The sequence below is a fragment of the Mobula hypostoma genome, chromosome 3 (assembly GCF_963921235.1).
Source record: "Mobula hypostoma chromosome 3, sMobHyp1.1, whole genome shotgun sequence".
NCBI lineage: Eukaryota > Metazoa > Chordata > Chondrichthyes > Myliobatiformes > Myliobatidae > Mobula > Mobula hypostoma.
This window is the reverse complement of record NC_086099.1, coordinates 27,432,938-27,460,521: the sequence shown is the minus strand read 5'-3', so window position 1 is coordinate 27,460,521 and position 27,584 is coordinate 27,432,938. Positions and strand designations below refer to the sequence as shown.

General features: G+C 39.5%; 1 protein-coding gene across 2 annotated transcripts in view; it reads right to left on the bottom strand.

Moving 5' to 3' along the window:
* Positions 1-285: 285 nt before the first annotated feature.
* The window catches only part of mtmr12 (myotubularin related protein 12), a 99,150-nt gene continuing 71,851 nt past the window's right edge, over positions 286-27,584 (bottom strand). The window contains exons 9-17 of one of the 2 annotated variants that reach the window (XM_063042798.1): positions 23,382-23,488; positions 21,122-21,252; positions 19,620-19,698; positions 17,489-17,559; positions 17,095-17,264; positions 10,490-10,660; positions 9,244-9,402; positions 6,008-6,064; positions 286-4,504 (exon numbers count right to left, since the gene is read on the bottom strand). In XM_063042798.1, coding sequence (XP_062898868.1) covers positions 3,923-4,504; positions 6,008-6,064; positions 9,244-9,402; positions 10,490-10,660; positions 17,095-17,264; positions 17,489-17,559; positions 19,620-19,698; positions 21,122-21,252; positions 23,382-23,488 — 1,527 coding nt within the window. In that variant the 3' untranslated portion in view covers positions 286-3,922. The remainder of the gene's footprint in view (positions 4,505-6,007; positions 6,065-9,243; positions 9,403-10,489; positions 10,661-17,094; positions 17,265-17,488; positions 17,560-19,619; positions 19,699-21,121; positions 21,253-23,381; positions 23,489-27,584) is intronic. The other variant, XM_063042800.1, reaches the window with a different exon arrangement.

The following is a 27,584-nucleotide window of genomic DNA, read 5'->3' as shown; positions in this document are numbered from 1 at the left end:
CTGTTTATTCTTTTCCATAGATGCTACCCAGCCTGCAGAGTTCCTCCAGCATTTTGTGTGTGTTGGGAGAGTGAAGGACTGTTCAGTAATTTAATTTTATTCTTCAACATGAACTATAATATTAATTGTGTAGGTTTTATGCCAGAGTTGCGTACACCAACTAAAACCAATGAAAAAACTAGTTGACAGATTGGAGTATGAATGATTGTAACAATTAATACGTAGGTACAATATTGGATAAGATTTAGTTCATACAAAATCAGCACCAAAAATTTCATTCCATGTTTTAATTGGGAAAACATTACATTTTCAACAATTTTCTAAGGAAACAGGGCCTTAAAGATGAAAATAACTGAAGCAAAGTATCCATGTTTCATTTAAAAAAAACACTGGATATAGCAACACCCATAATATAAAAAAAACAACAAATACAGACCATGTTGCAGTGTTCTTAAATTATTTGCAAATTTGTTATTAACAAGGCACAATAAAGCAATTTGACACAATTTACAGTATTATACAGTATGGTTAAGGCTGCTTGTGAATCAGGTCAGTAGTCAAATTCTCACTTCTAAAACAAGAACTGAAATGTTCAATGTATAGAAGCATACAAATCACAAAATGAGAACTACCATATACAGGAAATTAGACAAATCATATGGCCTTTACATTAAAAAAACTTTTGAAATATGAAGTGTTGTGGTGACCCAGTGTACGAAATGGATTAAAATCAAGGTGATAAAAGATTCACTGCAATTTCTACAAGCAGAGAGCTTTAAGGGGAGGGGACAGAGAAGTTGAAATGGTGTTCCATTTCTAAAGAAAATGTTCTTGGTTCTTCACTTTGCACGTCTACTTGAAGCTTAAACTCAGTGTAATTTGTACAAATTACAAAAAAAGCAAACTGCCAGTTGTTCATTTACCTGCAGGTATTATGATATTTGGCACAGCAGAATAAACATAGTAATGTTTTCTTTTAATACATCCAGTCATTTTTATTGTTTATAAGCACCCTATAACCACAAAAAAGCTCACATTTATATACAGTCAACATACTAATTCTAGTCATTGCATTGTCCAATTCCACCTAAAGTAGCCATATTTAACCACCAGATTCAACAGGTTGATTAAATAGAGACATAGCTTTAAAATTAAAGGTTTTTTTTAAATTTTAGTGCCCTTTATATTAAAGGCCAAATTATAAATATGCATATAACCAAAAGTACAGAACATTGTGACTAAAAAATATTCAGTTTACCCAGGAAAGCTATTGTGGGCTCATATAAATGTTTCCTGTAAGGTTGTATAAAAATATTGAGTTGCATTTTGAGAACAATAAACACACCTTTGTTGGAAAACTAATGTAAAAGGGCTCTTAATAAATAAGGTAATGAACTGAAAAATAATCTTTTCAAAATCAAAAATTACACTTAGTACTTATGGTCACACAAAAATATTAATGCATAATGAGAAATAATATCCTGGTGGAAACAAAGCAGGAATCCAGCTTCTTCTGCAGCTTCAATTAAACCTGCTCTAGAATCTGCGTAATAGATCTGAAGTTTTCCATAATAAAAATGATTATGCAGGAAAAGGGGAAAAAAATCAACAATTTGAAAGGTATATTTAATGTGCAAAAATGCTGAAGCTGAGGACTTTTAAATCAAATTACTCCATATAAACATTTGAGAATTCAAAATAAGAAATCTCAGCTTTTTGAACAAAAGGGTCTTAATGCTCATTGTGGGAATGGATTGTAAATAAATAAATAGATAGTTGAAGACCTGGAAAGTTACTCTCTCAACTAGATTAAAATATATAATCTAGTCAATAACAAATTACAGATGCACTATTCATTGAAAGACAAAATCCACTCAATAGTAAATTTTGATAGGATTTTGCAACCACTGTACAATCAGCAGTTTATGGTATTGAGAGGTTGTCTCTGTGCCTTTTTTATAATTAAAGATTTATGCCTCGTTAGACTTTAAAATATAATAGCTTCAGTATCTCTAAGGGAATATGTGTAATATTAGTTCAAACTAAATCCTATATTGAAATGAAAATACATAAATGCAACCATCCTTTATTATTTGGCAGAAGCATTTCAAGACAGATGGCACTCTTAAGCTGTAACATCACTTAAGGCTTAAACTCCATTACCTTTCAGTTGCAATTTAACCATTGAATGATTATTTCTTTGGCACAGAGCAGTTTGATTTACTGAGCTATCACCATGTCTTTAAACTCGGGACACAAAGGGATTAAAATTAAACAAAATGCATAAGTATCCTGAATTGAAATGCTTGAGGAAAAAAATACCATAATCCAGAACAAAGTAACAGTGGTTCTGCTGCAGTCTTATCCATGAACAAACTGCAAGTTATACCAGAAGTACACTGATGTTTTCCCCCATAGAACAAACAGTATTTCCATAAATGTTTTGAATCCATTTATGAAAAAAAAATGTAATAATTTCTGATAAGTAATGCTTTTCAAAGAAAAAAATACTCTTTTCCATTTCAGGTATCTGGTATCAAAGCAAGGGATTTCTAGTAAATTTAAGGAACTGTAGATGGTGTAAGTACAAAAATAACAGAACTCAGTAGGTCAAGCTGTACATATATTTGGAGAATTGAGAGAAAATAAGTTAACATTTCAGCTTGATAACTTTATTAGTTTAATCCTGCTTCTCTGACCATATTATCTTAAACACGATTTATTGCATGAACACTAAGCCTATAATACATCAGCACTGCCCAGTAGTGTTCACTAGATTTTATGCCCCCCTCCCCCCATTTTGCCCATTTATGTAGTCAGAAGTACAGCAGGTCAGCTCATACACCAGTTAATCCAGTATCAACTATCTCAACAGCATCTGCTAATACAGTGGGAATTTCTAATACCCAAAGTCACACCATTATGTACAAGTCCTGGAGCATATTCTTTGTTCTTGTCGGATTTTAGCTGCATTAGACATTTTAGAAACTTGTATACAGCTTTATATCTATATTATTTTGTACATTTGTAATTCACTGTTGATATTAGTAAATTATGCTGCCATTTTCTGAAATGAAACCATGATGACAAATGGCAACTTCTTTTTTAAAAAAAAACAGAAAATGCAAATAGGATGATGCTTTCAGAGCTCAGTAGCTAGAAGCAGCTCCAAAATTGCATGCAAGACACTACATATTATCTATAAATGGATAACCCTGTGTTTGCCTGGTAATTGCAACCATAATTTGAATAGGCAGTAAATATTACTTGCTTTTATCTCAGCAAAACCCACGTGTTGGTATGTTGTGCATATATTGAAAAAAATCCATATCTTGCCCATTTTCCAGTTATCAGCATTCAAAATCTTAATTGGGGAAGAGAGAATATCCACTGAAAATGCATATTTTAATATAAACAATCTTCTGAGAAATGTTTTAGAAACAATTACCCGAAAAAGAACAATTCTAAAAGATTGATTTAAACTGTTTAGGGAAAAGTAGTTGTAAAACACAGAGTACGAGTTCTTTAGAATGGAGTCATATCTTTTCGCTTCATTAGGCAAGTTTCCTACACAGCACCAGTAATTTAGAAAATATCCTGACATATTAACCAACCTTAACACTGGTGCTTTGGAATTGTTTTATGCCAAATGTCCTACAATAATAACACAAAAATGCCCTCTAGCCAACTTTAGGCCAAAATTACTAAACCAATAGTTTAGTTCTATTGTCCTTTCTGTTAAGGACCAACAGCAGCTTCAAACTTTAGCTAACTGAGACAAGAAAACCCTGGAACAGAATGCCACTGAAATTCATTAAATTCACAGCTGTGTAAGACAAAATTAAATTAAATTTTTGCAACTTATTTAGGTAAAGTCACTGGGCAAAGAACAAATTTGTAATGTTGTGTAGAGAGTTCTGCGCTATAGCAAACCGAGTTCCTCCTCATCATCTGGCAAGTTCTCCATTGACCCAAAACTCATGGAGAGATTTGTAGAAACTGGAATGCGAGGCTTTATAGACTGCCTACGCAACGTGCCAAAAGGAAAAGTTGAAGACAGACGGCAGCCCTGTTGAAACGGTGAAAAGATGTCAGTGCTCAGGGAGTAAGGATGGTTTTCAAGCATCCTCTCTGATACTTTTGTCTGTAAAGTCTTTATTTCATCTGCAATTTCACAGGCTTTGTTCAGAGCAATTGCTGAACCACCACCCAGTATCTGAACCTCTGGAATCCAGCGCAAGTACCGCTGGCCCCAGACTTTTAAAGCCGGACCATTGTGTAGAGGAAGCAGCAGTCCATGATGATCTACTGGTTTACTGCACCAATTTTCATAGAACTGTCTGTAGTCAGCTGAAGGATCCTCAGCTGTGAATGTCCACTTGCTTATCTTTTTGCCCAAGAAAGTCTTTATCAAGTTATCAGTCTCTTCCCTCAAAAATCCTCTTTTGGGTGAAGGTCTAGAGTGATAAGATGGGCTTGATGGCAGGGACATCTGACGTTGTGGCTAAGGACAAACAAAACAGCAATGTTATTAGGGTTATTTTTCAATGGATTAAATACCCATTTAACTGGTTTTCTCCAAGATGGTGGAATTGAATGAACTTTTAAAGTATTGGTGATTGATGGTAACAATAACCAAATAGCAAGACCCACATGCATGGAAAGTGGTCAACCAAGAAGCAGAAAATGACAGCACATCCAATATTTAGAGTTGTTTGGCTTATAGAAGTGTAGCGTGAAATAATTGATATTGGTGAGCCATTCTGTAGGCATTTGCAATGTTTCCATTCAAACAAAACAGCCAGTGAATCAACACAGCATGCACACAGGCAAGTTTCATGGGGGTAATTTTCACTTTCAGATAGATGTGGTAAATTAAAATATCAACATGATTACTTTTTTAAAAATAAAAATCTTTTATACAAATCATCCTTCTTTCTAACCATCACCCACCCCCTCAAATTAAGCACCTTAGTTATAATTGTTTCAAAAATTTCCAAGTTTCTTGAATTAAAGATGAAATTGAAGATGCACTGAAACTACAAAATAAAATGTGGACAATGTGAAAGATCAAAATGCTGCTTCCCTTCCCTCCATTCAAGAGTCCAACATAATTCTGGGAGCTGGCTTCCTGGATAACAGTAGGCTTCTAATGCCTTAATGAAATGTAGCTATTCATTCTGAGCTAGTCTAAACTAGAATATTGATAAGCAATTTACCTGGGGAGGAGAGGGGAGGAGAAAAGCAGACAAGATTGATTCTCCTCATCACTGACCATGGCCAGCTTATCAATGCAGATCACAGGTCAACTTAAGAAGATTTCCAATCCATTAGGCCAAGTTCCACATTTACTTAGTAAGGAGCACATCAGGGGGAAAATCCAAAGATTGATTTTATATAAAGTTGCAAAATGTTTTCTCTAAACACTTATCACTGATTGGCCTTGTTCAAGGGCAATATCTTTGATGCTTCTAAAAAGGACCATGGAATACAAAAATCAAAGAATACAATAAAATTCAAACATGGAAATATTATTCTAGTTGCAAGTATTCTGGACTGTTTCAGGCATCCCACTAAAGAAAAGTAATAAGAGCTATGGATATTAAATGATATGATATAATATCCTTTTTTCATCCTGGTGCAAGGTTTGAAAGACCTTCCCACTTTGGAAAGATCCAAGAACAAACTTTTTCTAAACTCGGAAGTTCCAACATAAAAACTTCTCCAATAGAAGATCTATGACAGAGGGCTCACATAGAGCCTTTTAATACAATGGTGCTTTGTAATGCAAACTTTATGGGAAGAGTTTAGATGGTTTTATGCAGTCTAATTGAACTATAGTTTACCCATCCACTGTCAATGGTACCATTTTAAATATAGCAGCTGATCTGAACAATGGCTTCTTTGAATTTAGGCACATGTAACCGAAATGCGAGTTTACCCCACATGCACCCTCCCACTAAAGTTAGTAGATGGTTCTGATCAAAAATTGAAGACCTTAAAATACCTCTGGTATATCCAGAAATTTTTCATGGACAATCTCCAAGTACTTCTGTGCAGATTCCTTTGATGATATGAATAAGGCAATTTACTTAAAGATGACAATTCCACTCCCCTTGTGAATAATCTATAGTCAGTCATAACTGGCACATTATTGAATGGAAAAGATCATAATTGAAATCTCTCTGCTTTCCAAGATGGAGTTAATGAAGTTTTTTTTTAAAAATGCTAGCTATTTACAATAAATATGGTTTCATTACAACAAATCACTTAATTCTCACTAACTCATTTGATGGGACTTTTACGCAGTCTTCTCAAAAATCTTCCCTTTTGCTCACACTGGGCATCTTCTCCAGGCAAGATTCCAGTCACAGCTTATTTGGAGGAACAAATGCACTGGGAATCCAAAAGCCTATTAATAATTCACAGGTTGCCATTTAAAGAAAATAACTTGCATACCTCAACAAGTAGAATGCACAAATGCTTTTATCCCCAAAAGCCTGAATTAATGCTGTTTGACTCAAGCATTTGCATAGTTTGGTGACAAATAAATGCTTGCTAAAATCCCATTTAATTCAAAACCAAACAAGCACATTAACTCAAAACACTCACTACTTCCCTTCCATATATGCTACCCAGCCCAAACATTAGCAGTATTTTCTCTTTATTGTGGGAGGGGGGGAACGAGGAGGAGAAACTGGGAAGACTCATAAGTAAGCTCAACATCAGCAGCAAGGAAAACACTGGACCCTATTATTTAAAGATAACAAAACATGGAAAATATTAGCATAATGACCATGTCCACCATTTTAAGACCAACATGGAGAACCTTGGGGTTATCAGAGAGGTGTCATGCTTGAAAAACCTGCATTGTATTTAGAGGGTGTGACTAGTAAAGATGCAGTGTATTTATAAACATAGAAACATAGAATATAGGTGCAGGAGTAGGCAATTCGGCCCTTCGAGCCTGCACCGCCATTCAGTACGATCATGGCTGATCATCCAACTCAGAACCCTGTACCTGCCTTCTCTCCATACCCCCGATCCCTTTAGCCACAAGGGCCTTATCTAACTCCCTCTTAAATATAGCCAATGAACTGGCCTCAACTGTTTCCTGTGGCAGAGAATTCCACAGATTCACCACTCTCTGTGTGAAGAAGTTTTTCCTCACCTAGGTCCTAAAAGGCTTCCCCTTTATCCTCAAACTGTGACCCCTCGTTCTGGACTTCCCCAACATCAAGAACAATCTTCCTACATCTAGCCTGTCCAATCCCTTTAGAATTTTATACGTTTCAATAAGATCCCCCCTCAATCTTCTAAATTCCAGAGAGTATAAGCCTAGCCGATCTAGTCTTTCATCATATGAAAGTCCTGCTGTCCCAGGAATCAATCTGGTGAACCTTCTTTGTACTCCCTCTATGGCAAGAATGTCTTTCCTCAGATGAGGGGAACAAAACTGCACACAATACTCCAGGTGTGGTCTCACCAAGGCCTTGTACAACTTCAGTAGTACCTCCCTGCTCCTGTACTTGAATCCGCTTGCTATAAATGCCAGCATACCATTCGTCTTTTTCACCGCCTGCTTTACCTGCATGCCCACTTTCAATGACTGGTGTACAATGACACCCAGGTCTCGTTGCACCTCCCCTTTTCCTAATCAGCCACCATTCAGATAATAATCTGTTTTCCTGTTCTTGCCACCAAAGTGGATAACCTCACATTTATCCACATTAAATTGCATCTGCCATGAATTTGCCCACTCACCTAACCTATCCAAGTCACCCTGCATCCTCCTCACAGCTAACACTGCCATGTATTTGGACATTTAGAAGGTATTTGATAAAGTCACAAAGAGAATGCAAAATAAAATACATGGATTTGAGAGCAACTTGCCAACGTGGATTGAGAATTTGTTGATAAGATAGAAAACACTAGAAATAAACAGGCCATTTTCTGGGTGGCAGGAATCAGTGCTGGATTCCAGTTATTCGCCTGCCTAGAGAGGTTACCTGATGTTAAATAAAGGCCAGATTTTTGATCTGTCAATAATTTAAACGAAGTAACTAAATATTAATATCTCCAAGTACACAGCTGACACAAAACTGGTGTGAAAGATTCGGATGTGTGAAAAGTAAACTGTGAGGAAGATGCAAATATGATGCAGATTAGTTAGGTAAGTGGGAAAATAAATGGCAGATGCAACTTAAGGCTGAAAATTGAGGTTTTCTATGTTGGCCCTAAAAATTGTTATCACAATCATACCCCAATCCTTCACAAAGTATTTTTCTTAAAATCTTCAGTGAAGCCACCAAGACAGAAGCAGTGATTTGATGTGAACGCCAATGCTTTGCACTGTAAAGGAGATTGATAAAGTTATATCATGTTGAATGTGATGCAACTGAGCTTTTAATAGAATTCTAAGACTGAACAGACACTCTAACCCAAACATCTAATGTACGAATGTATTATGTGAGGATTTCACAAAGTTAAACTGCAGGTTGTTTGGGCGGTAAGAAAGGCAAATGCAACATTAGCATTCATTTCAAGAGGACCAGAAAATAAGAGCGATGATGTAGTGCTGAGGTACAAGGCACTAGGGCACTAGCCAGGCCACAATATGGAACATTGTGAACGGTTTTGGGGGTTCCATATCTAAGAAAGGATGTGCTACTGTTTGAGAGGCAGGGGGCAAGATGAGGTTTGTGAGAATCATCTTGGGGATGAAAGGATTAACATACGAGCAGCCTGTAATTATCAGAGTTCAAAAAGATGAAGAGCAATCTCAGAATATCTCAGTTCCTCCAGCATTTTGTGTGTGTTGCTCTAGATTTCCAGCATCTGCAGAATCTTGTATGTACACATACTTCGCAGGTTGCACAAAGGTGCATCTAGTAAAGCAGCTCCTCACTGCAGCAGGGATCAACGTTCAACCTTGACTTCTGTCTCCACAGCGTTGCCCATTCTTCCTGTGACTGTGTGCGTGTTTCCTCCAGGCGCTCTGCTTCCCTGCCACATCCTGAAGATGTATGTGCATGTTGATTGGTTTACTGGCCACTGTTAATTGTCCCCAGTGTATAAATGAATGGTGAAATTTGGGAGGAGTTGATGGAAAAATAGGCAGAATAAAATGAGATTAATGCAGGATTGGTACAAATGGATGGTTTTGGTCAGAATACAGGCCCAGGGGCCCACCTCTCTACTGTGTTTCAGACTCAAACTCAAAACAAAATTTAAAGCAATTACCTTAGCACGCTGAGTCCTTCTAACACTTCCAGATTTTGGCTTTCCAACATAAAGTGGATTATAAAAGAGTGCTTGAACAGAATGCTCAAATTGAACAGACCATTCCCACACAGTGGGAAGCTTCAACGATCTACAAAGCATACCCCGATCTTCACCAAGCTGCAAAGCAAATGAATAACATGTTATTTTGACAAGCAGATTACAAGGCGGCTTGTATTGACCTTAACCAAATGGTATGACAATATGCACTATTCAAAGTAAATTTATTATCAAAGTGCATCAACATATATAACCCCGAGATTCTTTTTCTTGCAGGCATACTCAATAAATCCACGATAGAATAATAGCCATAATAGAATCAATGAAAGACCGCACCAACTTGAGCTTCAACCAGTATGCAAAAGACAAACTGTGCAAATAAGAAAAGGAACAATAATAGATGAGTAAGCAATAAATAGAGAACATGAGATGAAGAGTTATTGAAAGTGAGTCCATAGGTTGCAAGAACATTTCAATGATGAAGTGAAGCCGTGTGAAGTTATTCTGTTTGGTTCAAGAGCCTGATGGTTGAGGGGTAATAACTATTCCTAAATTTGGTGCTGAGAGTCCTGAGGCTCCTGTACCTTCTTCCTAATGGCAGCAGCGAGAAGAGAGAACAGAACATCCTGGGCGGTGGGGGGTGGGGGGGGGTCTTGATGATGAATATCGCTTTCCTGTGACAACATTTTGTGTAGATGTGCTCAATGGTGGGGAGGGTTTTACCTTTGATAGACTGGGCAATTTTGTAAGACTGTAGGGAGCATCTATGGAAATGAATAATCAGTTGACATTTTGGACAGAGATCCTTCATCAGGACAGTTCTCAGCCTGAAGTGTCAACTGTTTATTCATTTCCACTGATGCTGCCTGACAAGTTTAGAAAAGTGTTATTTCATTGGTAGATGGAGCCATGATCTTCTGTTTCCAGTTGCCAGAAATATCAGCCAATGGAAGACTTGTCCTCTCAACCTACATCATTACCTCAGAATCAGGTTTAATATCAGTGGCTTGTCTTGAAATTTGTTGTCCGACATTCACCCAAGGACCTTCTCTTGATCAACATCTGCTGCTCCTCAGCAACATTACATTGAAAGTTATGAAGTCATTAAGTACCAGAGACACAACAAAACTTAAATAGCAATCAAGTAACTAAAGCAAATAAATTGCAAACAATCTATAAACATTTTGTACTAATTAGAGGCACCTACCATTTGGGTATTATCCTTTTGGTGTGGTGAATTAAACAGGAAGGTGCTAAAGATGGGGACATGCATACTGTCTGACAATATAGTCAAGTACGTCTCTGTAAATTCAAAGGCTGGTGGGTATTGCTGAAGTAACTGCCATATACATTCCAAGAAGAGAAGAAATACTGGTGCCTTTAAGTATAAAAAAAAAGATATTTATTTTCATCATATTTTACAAGCAAAAGTTGTCACAGATCTAAGCAAACTGTACGTAATTAATATTACAACAGGTAATAAAACCAAAGCCTGTCTCATACTAATCTGATCTACAGCACAGTCAAACAATTGTAATATTAAAGTTAAGTGAGCTCCCCCAAGAAGACCACAACCTTGTCGTATGGTTTGGAGCCACGGACCCGGAGAGCTATGTTGGCTGGAGTCAGGGCCTTGTGCTCTTGGTAGGTTTGGGGAGGGAGAGGATGGGGGTCACTTCCGAGCTAACAACCATGACTGGTCAAAAAATTTGTTACGGAAACAGCTATGAAAAATCCTTCTTTATTGGAGTGTGACAGTATGGACAGACAGAGGGAGGGCCTTCGCTGCTGTACTAAACACCAGTGACGTAATGGGCAGGGAGTAAGTGAGCTAGGGCTTTTCTATTTGGAGGGAAGGAGGATGAGAGGAGACTTGATAAACATGTACTAAATGATAAGAGGCATAGATTGAGTGGATGCTCAGACCTTTTCCCCCTAGGGTGGAAATGGCTCATACCAGGGGGCATAATTTTAATGTGATTGAAAGAATGTATGGGGGGGGGGATGTCAGAGGCAAGTTGACGCTTTTATTTCGACAGAATGGTAGGTGCTTGGAACACCCTGCCAGGGGTGGTGGTGAAATATATTAAGGACATTAAAGAAACTCTTGGATAGGAACATGGATAATAGCGAAATGGAGGGCAATGATGAGGGAGGGGCGAGATTGACCTCAGATTAGGTTAACAGGATGGCAGAACATCGTGGGGCCAACAGCCTGTATCGTGCTGTACGGTTCCACGTTCACAGTAGTTTTAAATTGTACTGTTAAACTGTAAAATATCCCATTTTGAACCACTGAAAGGAAAACATTTTGCCTTTGTAATCTCTAACAATTTCATTTTAATCCTCAGATTTTAAAGTCCTACAATCCTCTCAACTTTATTCTGCCAGTTCCAGCATTCCTGAATGAGGCAGCATAAAATACCTTGGTTATGCTGAATGCCAAGCTTAGACAAGGCCCTGCAGGGGAGTGCAGGTATATATCTGCTCTGGGTGTGGGCAGACTGAGCTGGCGTGCAATTGGTATCATTTTCAGGGCAATGCAAGAGGATACAGTTGATACTGCATTGGATCTGGGCAGAGACGCAGACCCAAAGGCAACCTGGCTTCCACCAGTTGTAGTGGCAATATAATCACACCAACAGATGCACCTTGAGACAATAACCAAGAAGAGCAGTGAATAAGTCCATCCATCTCTACATTTCCTTTTTAATCCTGGGGCCCTGCTGTACATTAGATCCAACGACAGCAGAGGTCAGACCCAAACACCAGATGTCAGCAGCTTTCCACTCCTGTGTCCAATGCTGAATGTGGCCGTCAGTGTTGTGGGGAGAGGCAGGTTTCCAAGACCCATACGGGGTTAGGGAAGGTTTTGAAAGTCACTACATTTTCAAAACCAAAGTTTAAAAACATTAGCTTTATTGACCTTACATTTTTTGCAGACAAAATTTCCATATCATTGTGTGGTATGGAAACTGCACTGAGACGGAAAGGAGGGCTCTACAGCAGATAGATGCATCAACCTCTCCAGCCTATTAGCCGTTAAGGACATGTACAGCAAGGTGCCATAATAGAGGCCAGCAATATCTTAAGGATCCCACCCACCCTGCCCGTTGACTGTTTGCCCCACTCCCATCAGGGAACAGGCTATGCAGCATCCACGCTAGGACCATTAGACTCAAAAACATTTACTTCCTCCAAGGAGTCAGGCTGATCAACACCTCCAACCACTAACCAACTGCTCCACCACCACGACTTTATCATTTCCTATGTTACCTCATGTACAGATTCTCCTGTACGTAGTACTACTTTATGCACATTAAGTCGGTTGATGTATACAAGCTAATCTTATATTTATATTTATTGTGATTTTTGTTGGGTTCTTCATGCTTGGTGTGTTTTTTTAATGCTGCGTTGGATCCCGAGCAACAATCATTTTGTTCTTCTTTACACTTGTGTACAGAAATGATAATCAATCCTGAATATTGAATCTTTAAATGCCATCTTCATGGGAAAATACATAGGCCCTAGCAATACCAAAAGATTATGTACATTTGTCATACTTATTTCCTTATTTATTGGTACAATAATGGCCCAGCTATAACTGGAATGATTTTAATTAACATTACTTACAACTTTCATTTTTCCAATACCATCATACGCCACTTTTTCTCAGTCTGCTTCATTTAATTTGCTTTTATTCTTGTAGACAAACTGTCAATTTTGTTTACTACAATGGTCAAAGCCACCTTTAGTTTATCTACCCCATCATACAGGATAGATATTAGTAATGGAATATCCTGTGTGTTCAAAGCTTCTTCTATAATGCTCATCTTCAGCCAAGAATTGAAGTTCCTCTCGGCCTCAATCTGGTGCCTTCTCCCATATCCCTTCATGGCCTGCTGAGTTCCTTCAGCATTTTATATGTGTTACTCTGGATTTCCAGCAGCTGTGTTTACCCAAAATATTAACTACCTTTTTGCTCCGTGGTTACCGCTGGATTTGAGAATGTCTAGTATTTCGTCATCAGGGTTGCAACCCAAATTTTCTGCACTTGCAATTTAAAGCTAAGCAGTTATTAATTTAAAATTCCTGTGGCAAGCAACTTGCCCTATTCATTGCTTCTTTGGCTGAAGGCAAAAGTTTGGAAATCCTTACATATTCCTTACAATGCCTGCTTTTCATTACCTTGACTGGGGCATGATTTAATGACACAGATCAGTCCATTCCATGACGCTGAATTTCAGAGTGGTGAAATTCAAACCTTAAGATCAGTTCTTCTTTAACCATTACCTTAAAATTATGCTGAGTTTCCATGATAACATTGAGCATACACCCCTCCTCAATACCTGATTTACCCTTGGTCTATGTAACACTGGGTAATTCTGTGACTCAAATCAGAGCAGAGATGAATTTCAGCCTTTTATTCAGTGAGCCTCCGGAGACTAGACTTGCTGGATTTCAAAAGAACGACAGCGCAACTTACAGAAACACAAAATTATGAAAGGGGTGGACAAGGCAGAAGCAGGAAAGTTGTTTCCACTGGTACACAGGTGAGACTAGAACGAGGAAACAGAACATCAAGATTCAGGGGAATAGATTTATGAAGGTGATGTTCTCTTCCCCCCCACCCCCCAACCCCACGGAGTAATGAATCTGTGGAATTCTCTGTCCAGGGAAGCATTATCTCATTAAGTATATAATATACAAATAGATTTTTGCATTGTTGTTAAATTAAGGATTAGGGAAAGGCAGGTAGGTGGAGCTCAGTCCACAGCCAGTTCAGCCATGATCTTATTGAATGGCGGAGCAGGCTCGACAGGGCAGAAACATAGAAACATAGCAAATAGGTGCAGGAGTAGGCCATTTGGCCCTTCGAGCCTGCACTGCCATTCAGTATGATCATGGCTGATCATCCAACTCAGAACCCTTCCCTCCATACCCCCTGATCCCTTTAGCCACAAGGGCCATATCTAACTCCCTCTTAAATATAGCCAATGAACTGGCCTCAACTGTTTCCTGTGGCAGAGAATTCCACAGATTCACCACTCTCTGTGTGAAGAAGTTTTTCCTAATCTCCATCCTAAAAGGCTTCCCCTTTATCCTCAAACTGTGAGAGTATAAGCCTAGTTCATCCAGTCTTTCTTCATATGAAAGTCCTGCCATCCCAGGAATCAATCTGGTGAACCTTCTTTGTACTCCCTCTATGGCAAGGATGTCTTTCCTCAGATTAGGGGACCAAAACTGCACACAATACTCCAGGTGTTGTCTCAGCAAGGCCTTGTACAACTACAGTAGTACCTCCCTGCTCCTGTACTCGAATCCTCTTGCTATAAATGCCAGCATACCATTCGCCTTTTTCACCGCCTGCTGTACCTGCATGCCCACTTTCAATGACTGGTGTATAATGACACCCAGGTCTCATTGCACCTCCCCTTTTCCTAATTGGCCACCATTCAGATAATAATCTGTTTTCCTTTTTTTGCCACCAAAGTAGATAACTTCACATTTATCCACATTAAATTGCATCTGCCATGAATTTGCCCACTCACCTAACCTATCCAAGTCACCCTGCATCCTCTTAGCATCCTCCTCACAGCTAACACTGCCGCCCAGCTTCGTGTCATCCGCAAACTTGGAGATGCTGCATTTAATTCCCTCATCCAAGTCATTAATATATATTGTAAACAACTGGGGTCCCAGCACTGAGCCTTGCAGTACCCCACTAGTCACTGCCTGCCATTCTGAAAAGGTCCCGTTTATTCCCACTCTTTGCTTCCTGTCTGCCAACCCATTCTCTATCCACATCAATACCTTACCCCCAATACCATGTGCTTTAAGTTTGCACACTAATCTCCTGTATGGGACCTTGTCAAAAGCCTTTTGAAAATCCAAATATACCACATCCACTGGTTCTCCCCTATCCACTCTACTAGTTACATCCTCAAAAAATTCTATGAGATTCGTCAGACATGATTTTCCTTTCACAAATCCATGCTGACTTTGTCCGATGATTTCACCGCTTTCCAAATGTGCTGTTATCACATCTTTGATAACTGACTCCTAGCAGTTTCCCCACCACTGATGTTAGGCTAATCGGTCTATAATTCCCTGGTTTCTCTCTCCCTCCTTTTTTAAAAAGTGGGGTTACATTAGCCACCCTCCAATCCTCAGGAACTAGTCCAGAATCTAAAGAGTTTTGAAAAATTATCACTAATGCATCCACTATTTCTTGGGCTACCTCCTTAAGCACTCTGGGATGCAGACCATCTGGCCCTGGGGATTTATCTGCCTTTAATCCCTTCAATTTACCTAACACCACTTCCCTACTAACATGTATTTCCCACAGTTCCTCCATCTCACTGGACCCTCTGTCCCCTACTATTTCCGGAAGATTATTTATGTCCTCCTTAGTGAAGACAGAACCAAAGTAATTATTCAGTTGGTCTGCCATGTCCTTGCTCCCCATAATCAATTCACCTGTTTCTGCCTGTAGGGGACCTACATTTGTCTTAACCAATCTTTTTCTTTTCACATATCTATAAAAGCTTTTACAGTCAGTTTTTATGTTCCCTGCCAGTTTTCTCTCATATTCTTTTTCCCCCCTTCCTAATTAAGCCCTTTGTCCTCCTCTGCTGAACTCTGAATTTCTCCCAGTCCTCAGGTGAGCCACTTTTTCTGGCTAATTTGTATGCTTCTTCTTTGGAATTGATACTATCCCTAATTTCCCTTGTCAGCCACGGGTGCACTACCTTCCTTGATTTATTCTTTTACCAAACTGGGATGAACAATTGTTGTAGTCCATCCATGCGATCTTTAAATGCTTGCCATTGCATATCCACCGTCAACCCTTTAAGTGTCATTTGCTAGTCTATCTTAGCTAATTCACGTCTCATACCTTCAAAGTTACCCTTCTTTAAGTTCAGAACCTTTGTTTCTGAATTAACTATGTCACTCTCCATCTTAATGAGGAATTCCACCATATTATGGTCACTCTCACCCAAGGGGCCTCTCACGACAAGATTGCTAATTAACCCTTCCTCATTGCTCAATACCCAGTCTAGAATAGCCTGCTCTCTAGTTGGTTCCTCGACATGTTGTTTCAAAAAAACCATCCCGCATACATTCCAAGAAATCCTCTTCCTCAGCACCCTTACCAATTAGGTTCACCCAATGTACATGTAGATTGAAGTCACCCATTATAACTGCTGTTCCTTTATTGCACACATTTCTAATTTCCTGTTTAATACCATCTCCAACCTCACTACTACTGTTAGGTGGCCTGTACACAACTCCCACCAGCGTTTTCTGCCCCTTAGTGACTACTCTTCCTCCTAGTTCTCCAAGGCTAAGACATTGGAGCAGATTCTGGCCATTCGGTCCATCTTGTCTGCAATGCAATTCCATCATGACTGATTTATTATCCATCTCAACCCCACGCTCCTGCCTTCTCTCTTATCCTTTGACGCCCTGACTAGTCAAGAACCTGTCAACCTCTGCCTTAAATGTCCCCAATGACTTGGCCTCCAAGGGCATCTGTGGCAATGGAGTCCACAGATTCACAACCCACTGGCTAAAGAAATTCCTTCTCATCTCTGTTCTAAAAGGATGTCGTTGTATTCTGAGGTTGGCCCTCTGGCCCTTTACCCCCCCAGCCCCAAACTATTCTCTTCTTAGTATTTGCAAAAATGTAATGAATGTCATTTATGTAATATACAAATTGAGGCGACCTTATATTTCAGCATCTGACATAACTATCTACTTTTAACTGAGCAGTAGCAAGTCATTGCCACGTGAATGTTTCACCCTTACCTCTTTATCATTGCCTCGCAGATGATTGCATCGGTCCAGGAAGCAATGGCAACCCATCAACCACTCCTTCTGAATTAAACTCTGGAAGCCAGTTATGGTCCTAAAATGTGGATCCATAATCACCTGCACCAGACTAGCTATTACACAGCACAGATCAGAGCAATTTTCTTCTGCATATTGGAAACAAAATAGGAACACACTTAAAATAGGTTTTCCAATTAGGAAAATCATTAGTACGAAAAAAATTGAAACAGTTCTGATAAAATAAATGAACAAAAAGGAATGGTTTCATGCCCTCTGCTTGATTACATTTTCTCTAACTTGAAAAATGCTAATTTTTTAATTTTTCCGAAGGAATCAATATCATGCAAAGAATATTCAAATGCTTTCTCACCGACAAGCACCACAGATGTGTTCTTATGCTCCAGGCATTCGACAACATCCAAGGCCTTTTTCAGACATTGCCTGCAAAGGATAGAGTCTACACTCAGTGGCTACTTTAGTAGGTACACCTCACTAATGAAGGTATCTAAACAGCCAATCATATGGCAGAAATTCAATGCATAAAATCATGCAAACATGGTCAAGAGGCTCAGTTGTTCAGACCAAACATCAGAATGGGGAAGAGTGTGATCTAAGTAACTTTGACTGTGGAATAATTGTCAGTGCTAGACGAGGTGGTTTGAGTATCTCAGAAACTGATCTCCTGGGATTTTCATGCACAACAGTTCCAGATTACAGAAAATGGTATAAGAAACAAAAAACATACAGCGAGCAACATTTCTCTGGGTAAAAACATCTTGTTAACAAGAGAGGTCAGTGAGAATGGCCAGACTGGTGCAAGCTGACAAGGTGACAGTAACTCAAATAACCACGTATTACAACATCAGCGTGCCAAACAGCATCTCTAAATGCACATGTTGAACCTTGGAGTGGATGGGCTATGGCAGCAGAAGACAATGAATATTCAGTACAGGAGGTATATAATAAGGTGGCCTCATCTCAAACTGGAACAGACTGAGGAGGTTAAACAGAAAGTTGAAGCAAAGAAACAATCACGCAGCCACAATTCAAAGAGAATCTGCTTCTATCCTAGATGCAATGACTGAAAGATTACACTTGTCTGTAGTAATCAGTAGAACCTCCTGCTTTGGCTTAGCATTTCACTCTTCACCAGCTTTGTGCATCGAGATTACGTGATGGGAATTTCCTCGATTTTATTATTAAATTTCTCATTATTAAGTGCACTCTCAAAAGCCCAAGTACACAATGAGTATTGTATACCTGATGGCCTATAATGATCCAGAATTAATTTATCATGAATGTTCCACAGTTTCTGTGAGAAGGAAGCAATAAATAATTCCTAATTATTAAAATTTAAATTAAGCAAAATTTATTTACTTTAAACATTACTACTCATGGACCTTGTATGAGGTTTTTATGTTGTAGATGAGGACATAGTATGTGAGTACTGCATTTTGGGAGAAAAGGTGTCTAGGATTATAAAGCTGCATCGCAGGTACATGGGGTGGGGTGATGTAGATGACATTTGGCCTGGAGACTTTCATCAATCAGGGCAATGAATATAGGAGTTGGGAAGTTATACCGCAGTTATACAAGACATTGGTGAGGCAGCACAGAGTATTTTGTACAGTTTTGATTGATCTATGACAGGAAAGAAGCTAGTGAGCTAGAAAGAGCACAGAAAAAAATTTGCCTGGAGCTGGGGTCTGAGTTACAAGAAGAGGCTGTGTAGGCTAGGACTTTATTCACTGAAATATAGGAGACAGAGGTGTGAACTGACAGAGGTATACAAGATCATGAGGGGCATAGACAGGTGAAAACATGCAGTCTTTTTCCCAGTGCTATATAAAAAAAAAGCATGGGTTTAAGACAATAGGTGAAAGGTTTAAAAGGGACATCAGGGCAGCTTCTCCACAGAGTGCTGGTTATGTGGTGGAAAGATTTTAAAGATTAGCTTTATTTGTCACACGTATATCGAAATATACAGTGAAATGTGTCATTTGTATTAAGGACCAACACAATCCAAGCATGTGCTGGGGCAGCCCACAAGCATCATCATGCTTCTGACACCAACAGGCAATGCCCACAACTTATGAACCATGATCCATACGGTCACACACAGAGAACATACAAACCCCTTACAGACAGTAGCGGGAATTGAACGCCGATTGCGGATCCCTGGTGCTGAAAATGCTAACTACTATGCTACCATGTCAGATGGATTGCTGGAGATAGTGGTTAAGGTAGGCACATTAGTAATGTCTAAAAACCATCAAGTACATGGTTAAGAGAGATTCAGAAGATGATGGTCTAAGTGCATTCATATGGGATTAGCCCTCTGGCAACACAGACATGTTCGGCTGAAGGACTGTTTCCACACTGTAAGACTATGACCTGCTTCGCTAGTGGAGATTTTTAAACAAGTGTTTCAGTATGTTTACCCAAAAAATAACCAGCACGCAGATCATGATTTAAGAGTCATTTAGAAAAGATGCACAAACCTGATAATTTCCAACCAACTTGCATTCTCTATGGTGGACAGCCATTTAATGTCAGATTCCCAGAAATCTGCAGCATTATCTGGATAAGGATAATAACAACTAAATTACAGCTGAATGATATATAGATCAAAATATAATCAGATTGGTCAAAAGCTGTCTTCAAATAATTCTGTATATAAAACCATAAGATATAGGAGCAGAATTAGGTCATTTTGCCCATCGAGTCTGCTCTGCCATTTCATCATGGCTGATCCATTTCCCTTTCAGCCCCAATCTCCTGCCTTCTCCCCATTACCTTCATGCCCCGACTAATCAAGAATCTATCAACCTCTACCATTAATATACCCAACAACTTGGCCTCCACAGCTACCTGTGGCAACAAATGTCACAGATTCACCATTCTCCGGCTAAATGAATTCCTCATCTGTTCTGAGGCTCTGTCCTCTGGTCACAGACTCTCCTGCCATAGGAAACTTCCTCTCCGCATCCACTCTATTGAGGTCTTTCAAAATTCGCTAGGTTTCAATGAGATCTCCACCCCCATTTTTCTGGATTCCAGTGAGAACAGTATCAAACACTCCTCACACAAGTCTTTCAATCCCAGAATCATTTTCGTGAATCTCCTTTGAACCCCGTCCAATGTCAGCACATCCTTTCTTAGATAATCGGCCCTATACTGCTCATAACACTCTGCCTTATCAGTGCCTTCATCAGTGCCTTATAAAGCCTCAGCATTACATCCTTGCTTTTATATTCTAGTACTCTCGAAACGAATCCTAACTTCACATTTGCCTTCCTCACCACTACCTCAACCTGCAAATTAACCTGTAGGGAATCCTGCAAGAGGACTCCCAAGTCTCTCTGCACCTCAGAATTTTGAATTTTCTTTCCATTTTATTGTTTTCCAAATTTGATAAAGATAAAAAATAGATGTACATACTACTGAAAGGGTCAATTTGTAAAGTAACTATATAGAGCCAGTTGGGTTTTTTTAAAAATAGAAGAAAACTGCTTATACAATACCACCAAGCATCCATTTTTATGGCTTCCCCCTACTTAAGTACAAAACATATTTAGAAACATTCATCCATGACAAAATCTCTTGATAAGAATCCACTTCTACACTTTGGAGAGAAACATTTTCTGATATCAAGCTGAATATATTTGACTTTCTAGAAGGATTCAAACAAGCTTCAAGAACAAATGATATCTTAGATCACACAGTAAAAATTCAAATATAAATTTTCCTTAAAGGAACAATTAGATACCCTGAATTAAAATACCCTCATAAAATACCAACAAATTGATTCCTCATTTAAAAATCAAGAAATGTAGAATGATACCTTAATCCCAAGTATACAATGGTCAGAAATTGTTTATTTGAAGAAAATTGAAGAAACAAGTGGTTTCAAACTCAAGGTTATAAACAAAATCCTTAATGAGCTGAATGCATCTAAACCAACTTATACGGTATATTGTTTCTATTTAATGTACAAAATTACCCATCAGAAACAGCTGTTTGAATCTACTGTACGAGGCTTGTATATCCTGCAGACTTGGGAGAGAGGTTGAAAGGACCTCTGTCCTAACTGTGTGATTCAAGGGATGTGTTTCTCCAAGAACATGAAGTAACCTAAAATATCCACAAGAGAATATTATATTAGTGTAAGAAGCAAGAGGCAGGATACATGGAATTGTACACAATTCTTACTATTTCTGTACATTTCTCTCATTCATAGTGCATGTAGTTTAGGGCAAAGAGCAATTCTGGGGCATGCTCTATCGATTCATTTTTAAAATATTACGGATTTTTCTTTAGGCAGACAAATTAGGAATTTTGAAGTTTCTTGAATCTGAAAGTTGATCTTCTTAAGTGACTTAAGAAGTCACTCTTAATACTAATCACTGGGACAGATCAATTATTTGATTAGCCCCAGGTATTGGATTCAACACCCATCCCCTACCAACTTCCTCTATAAGACCCGAACTGCATGACAACAATGTAGCAGAGACTGGGGAACTCAGGTTAGCAAGGTTATGAGGTGAATACCATCTGCAAGGAGAACTCAATTTCATGGACGATTTTATCTTACTCATCTATGGTAGGCAATACAAGAATTTCCAGCTGTGTAACGTGGAAGCAGGTTCACGGGTTTGATGAATGAGACAGAGGACACTGACTACAAATCAGCATATTAATCATTTATTTACAAACAGTAAAAGATTTGACCAAGCATCCAAATTCCCCCAAGTTAGACAAACAACAAAATTAAATATTCAACAAATAGATACTTAGCTCAGAGTGTGCTCAGGCCTTCTAAGACTGGAGCATATTTTCCCAATGGCTCTTCAGCACTGGTTGCCACCTCAGTGTAAAGAACCCCTAAGACAAAAGGAAAGAGACCAAGTCTCCTACAGCTGCTACCCTTAACCCAGAGGTGTCAGAAACCAGACACCAGACCTCTCAACCATCAGGCTCTTGAACCAGAAGGGATAACTTCACTTGCCAGAATAAAGAAATGTTCCCACAACCTATGGACTCACTTTCAAGGACTTTTCATTTCATGTTCTCAATATGTATTTATTTATTTGGTTGTTTTTCTCTTGTGTATTTGCAGTTTGTTGTCTATTGCACATTGGCTGTTTGTCCTGTTGGGTGCAGTCTTTCATAGATTCTATTGTGTTTCTTTGATGTATGCCCACAAGAAAACAAACCTTAGGGTTCTATATGGTGACATACATGTACTTCGATAATAAATTTACTTTGAACTTCAGCATTTTGAATATAGAGAATTAAATTTGCAGAATTACTTATTTACAATGGTAGCAAATCTTAAGCAGCAGAACCTCTTAATATTTATTAGTTTTTTTTGTTTCAAAAGCTTGAGTACAAATTGCAGACACCAATATATACCCCATTATTTGTCGATGTTAAGGAATGGCTGCATGAATATATAACTGACCAGAAAGTTAAGAAACAAAACAGATCTGTCCCTGAACTGTGCATTGAGTGGCAGGGAGGGACATATCTTTCACAATGTGCTAATAGCAGGAACATTCACCTGTTGCCTTTCCCTAGGTAGTTTCAATGGGACAGAGAAGGTCCCGCACCCAATGATTGGTTTTCCTGCAAGTAACAGGGCACTGCAAGAACTGCTGACTTCCAAATGACTGACATTTTGCAGAAATAAAGCTTAAAATTTTGAATTCTATTTTCCATGTAATTAATTAGAAAACTGGATACAAAAGAGATTAGTAACAAATGGTCATATTAAAGAATAGCAGGATGTCAGATCATACTACAAGACCTTAGCATGACTGATTAGAAAAACTTATTCCGGTGTCAATTCAACATTGAGAAAACACATCGTTGTATTCAACAAACTCAAAATTGTTCATGTTATCAGTACTTTATTTTGTTCAGACCCATTTTGTAAGTAAGTCATGAAAATCATCTACAAGCCATAGCAGTTTACATTGCTCCAAATAGGAGTAAAAATAAAAAAGTTCCAACTGCAAAAGATATCCATTTGAATTTGAAATTCAGCTACATGCACATTACTAACAAGACCCAACCACAGTGTAGCACACACAAAATTCTGGAGGAACTCAGCAGGTCAGGCAGTATCCATGAAGAGGAATAAACAATTGTTGCTTTGAGCTAAGACCCTTCATCGGGGTTGGATAGGCTGGGGTGGGGGTGGGAAGAAACCAGAATAAGAAGGTGGGGGTGGGAGTGGAAGCCAACTATCAACCACCAACCTGTCAATCCAGCCTTTGTCCATTTGTGAAGTGCTGTCATCAGCAGTTTCAGGAATAGCTGCCATCTTCATTAATGCACAACCACTGGAGTGAGACCAGCACCAAAGCTGTGCCGAGATAAGAAAGAACAACTCATTTATTGAATCAATTTTTAAAACAAAACATTGATGCAAGACAAAACTGGTTCACTCTCATATCTAAAATAGTAAAGTCTGAAATTTTAGGACTAAGTTTACAGGAGTACAGAAGTATGGCCCATGCCTCCTCTAACAGCAAGACATCAAGCTGAAGATAAGCAGTTGCAACACAGGCAGGAATGCTTCAATACAAATTGGCAGGGGTCAAAAAGAATATGCCTAATTCCTTCAGCTTCCTGAGAAGCTTCCTTGTTCATGGCAAAGTGTTTGCTGCCTTTCCCTACTGATTGCATCCATTGGGCACTACACAGGGAGGTGCTGAGTCCTAGGTCTAGGAGTTTGGGGATGAGTGCTTGGAATTACAGTATAGCCAATAAACAATAGTCCACGTGGGAGTCTTTATTATCTAAATGCTCCAGAGAAATACCTTAAAATATTGATTCCAGCAGCCTTTTCTTCTTAAGATCTTAAACATTCCACACTTCAAGAGTTTATAGCTTAGTTTCTCAAATTCCTCCTCAGAGTTTTAACATTTGAAAATTCAAGGTAGTTTAATATCATTTTCAGTATACAAGTGTCAAGGAGAACAAAATAATTGTTACTCTAGATCAGACACAGCACGAGAAAGCACAATAAGACAATGAACTCAATAAATATGAACATCTAAGATAGCCTATATACAGTATAGATTGACTGTATGTCCATAAAGTGACACTAAGCACAGGAGAGTCTGTGCAAAAGGTGACTGGCAGAAAATGATCAAATAGTGGTAGTGAGTTACTGGGTGGAGGTATTGATCAGCCTTTACTTGCGGGGGGGGGGGGAAGCAACTACTTTTGAGTCTGGTGGTCCTGGCGTGGGTGCTATGTAGCTTCTTCCCTGATGGGAGTGGGACAAACAGTCCATGAGGAGGGTGGGTGAGATCCTTCATCATGTTACTGGTACTTTTCCCGCACCTTTCTGCATACATGTCCTTGATGGCGGGTAGGCCGCTGCCAGTGAAGTGTTGAGTCGTTTTGATTATGCGTTGCAGTGCCTTCCTGTCCACCACAGTGCAGATTCCATACCACAGTGATGCAGCAAGTCAGGATGCTCTTCACTGCGTATTGTGGAAGGAAGCAAATATAGATCTGCGTAGTCCAGCTATTATGGGTCCCCGTAAATCTTTCCCAAGGGGTAGTCCCCCAAGCAGCTTTAATTCTTAGCAGGGCATTGTGAAGATATGACACAATTTCTAGATACAAAAGACCTACATTTCAAAAGCTTATGATCATTTTCATTTGTGACCATGGCAATTTAATGTTGTATGTAATCGATTTCCACTTCCTTTTAATACAGCCTTCGTTTCTATTTTGTCACTCTTCAAAATAAATTCTACCTCAAAGTGGCACTGTATTTACCATTTGCCGCAAAAAATTATCCCAGTTGTTTATCTTGTAATTAATTCCTCCTTGTAATTAGAAAGCTTGCATTTGCCTTGCTTACGAAGTCCCCGATCTTTGTTTTTGCAAACTATTTGATTGGTGGCTTTCTACCTCGTCATTCAAGTTTTGTATCGGGGCTGCATCAATATTTCAAATGCTGGATATAACACTGGTGGAAACCCTTTAATTAGTTGTCACTCTACTTTTTCTATCTAGTCTTCTCCTGTAGAACCAATTTCCTAACCAGATCATTAATTTGCCTTCAATTTCATTAGATCCAACTTTAGCTGAAAGTACTTAAAACATGGATCATAGGAGTATAGCATAGGAAGGGGCCCCTCATCCCACAATATCCGTACCAAACACAATGCTTAATGAAATTAAATGTCTTTTGCCAATCAATGATCAATATCCCTCTATTCTCTAAAATACAATTGGCAATCTAACAGCTTCCTAAATGTCGCTATCATATCTGCCTCCACCTCTATGCCTATCTGAGTAACATACTTGTTCCACAAGTTCCCTCCATCACCATAAATGCATGGCCTCTACTACTTGACATTTTACCCTAGGAAAAAGATTCTGACTGTCTTGGTACTTTTTTCAATGCCTTTAGTTTGTTTGTTATGTGCTGCATCTTTTGACATGGGTGATCATGGTATTGATTGTTCTTGGCAAGTTTTTTCCCTTCAGAAGTGACTTACCATTGCCTCCTTCTGGGCAGAGTCTTCACAAGCCGGGTGACCCCCCAACCATTATTAACACTCTTCAGAGATTGCCTGCCTGGTGTCAGTGGTCGCGTAAACAGGACTTGTGATATGCACCAACTGCTCATATGACCATCCATCTCCTACTTCCATGACTTGACGTGATCCTGATCGGGTGGGGGGGGGGGTGCCTAAGCAGGTGTTACACCTTTCCCAAGGGCGACATGCAGGCTAGTGGAGGGTAGGAGTGCCTTACAGCACCTTTGGTACAGATGTATCTCTACTTCACCACTCATATTTGCCTTCAGTATGTCCAAATAAACAGTATTCATAGTCTGCTTGCAAGGTGAAGCAACACAGTTTGTTTTCTGAGAAACTGGTGGTCACTGCAAGATTAGAAAGAGTGAAGAATTCGTTTTCTTGTCACACACAAAAGGCTGGAGGAGCTCAGCAGATCAAGCAGCATCAAGTAAACAGGTGACGTTTCATGCTGTGATCTTTCATCAGGACTGGAAACAAAGGAGAAAACAGAAGAAAGTGTGGTGGGGAGGGGGAGTTAGGGGAAGGAGTGCAAGCTGGTAGGTGAAAATTGACACCAGGTGAGGGAGAGGTTTGTGGGTGGAGGAAGGGTGATGGAATGAGAAATTGGGAGTGATATGTGGGAAAGGTAAAGGGCTGAAGGAGGAATCTGACAGGAAACGAGAGTGGACCATGGCAGAAAGGGAGCAGCATGGCATTAGAGGGAGGTAATAGACAGGTGAGTAAAAGGGGCAAGAGGGGAGCCAGAACCGGAAACTGAAAAGGAGAGGAGGGAGGAAGGAGAAACTACCCTAAGGTTAGAGGAATTAATTTTCATGCTGTCAGGTTGGAGGTGACCCAGACAGAATAAAGTGTTGCTCTTCCAGTCAGAGAGTGGCGTTCTCATGGCAGTAGAGGAGGCCATAGACTGGCATGTGGGAATGGGAATGACAAGCAGAATTAAAAATGAATGGCCACTGAGAAGTCCCACTCGTTGTGGTGGAGCGAGAAAAGGTGCTCAGTAAAGCGATCCCACAATTTACATCAGGTCTCACTGATGTAGAAGAGACTGCACTGGGAGCACTGGGTACAGTAGAAGACCCCAACAGACTTTCAGGAGAATTGTTGTCTCATCTGGACGGATTGTTTGGGGCCCTGAATGGAAGGGAGGGAGGAGGTGAATGGGCAAGTGTTGCACATCCTGCCTGCAGGGATAATTGCTAGGAGGGAGATCAGTGGTGAGGGAGTCACATAGAAAACAATCTGTGCAGAAAGCTGGGAGTGGGCGGTGGGGGGGGGGGGGGAGAGACAAAGAGAATACATGCTTATTGGTAGGATCCCGTTAAAGAAGATGGATGTTACAAAGAACGGTGTGCTGGATGTGGAGACGTGTGGAATGATAGATAAGGATGAGGGAAACTTTACCCATTATAGTGGTGGGAAAATGGGGTGAGTTGGATGTCCAGGAAATGTGGTTGAGGGCAGCACCGATGGTAGTATGGAAACCCTGTTCTTGGAGGAAGGACATCTCAGATGTTCTGGAACGCAAAGTATCATCTTGAAAATAGATGTGGTGCAGACGTAGGAACTGATAGAAGGGAATGGCATTTTTTAAAAAAATTGCCAGGGTGTGAAGTATAGTGAAAATATCGGAGATTCAGTAGTTTTAGGTTTATAAAAGAGAGACAGAGAGACAGAGAGACAGATCAAGAAAAGGGAAAGGTCAGAGATGCACCAAGTACATTTGAGGGCAGGGTGGAAGTTGTAGGCGAAGTTGATGGAATTGACGAGCTCAGTATGGGTGCTTGAAGCAGCACCAATGCAATCGTCAATGTAGCACGGAAAGAGTTGAGGAATAGGCTTGGAATATGGACTGTTCCACATTACTATTGACTTATGAAACTTATCGAAAATCCC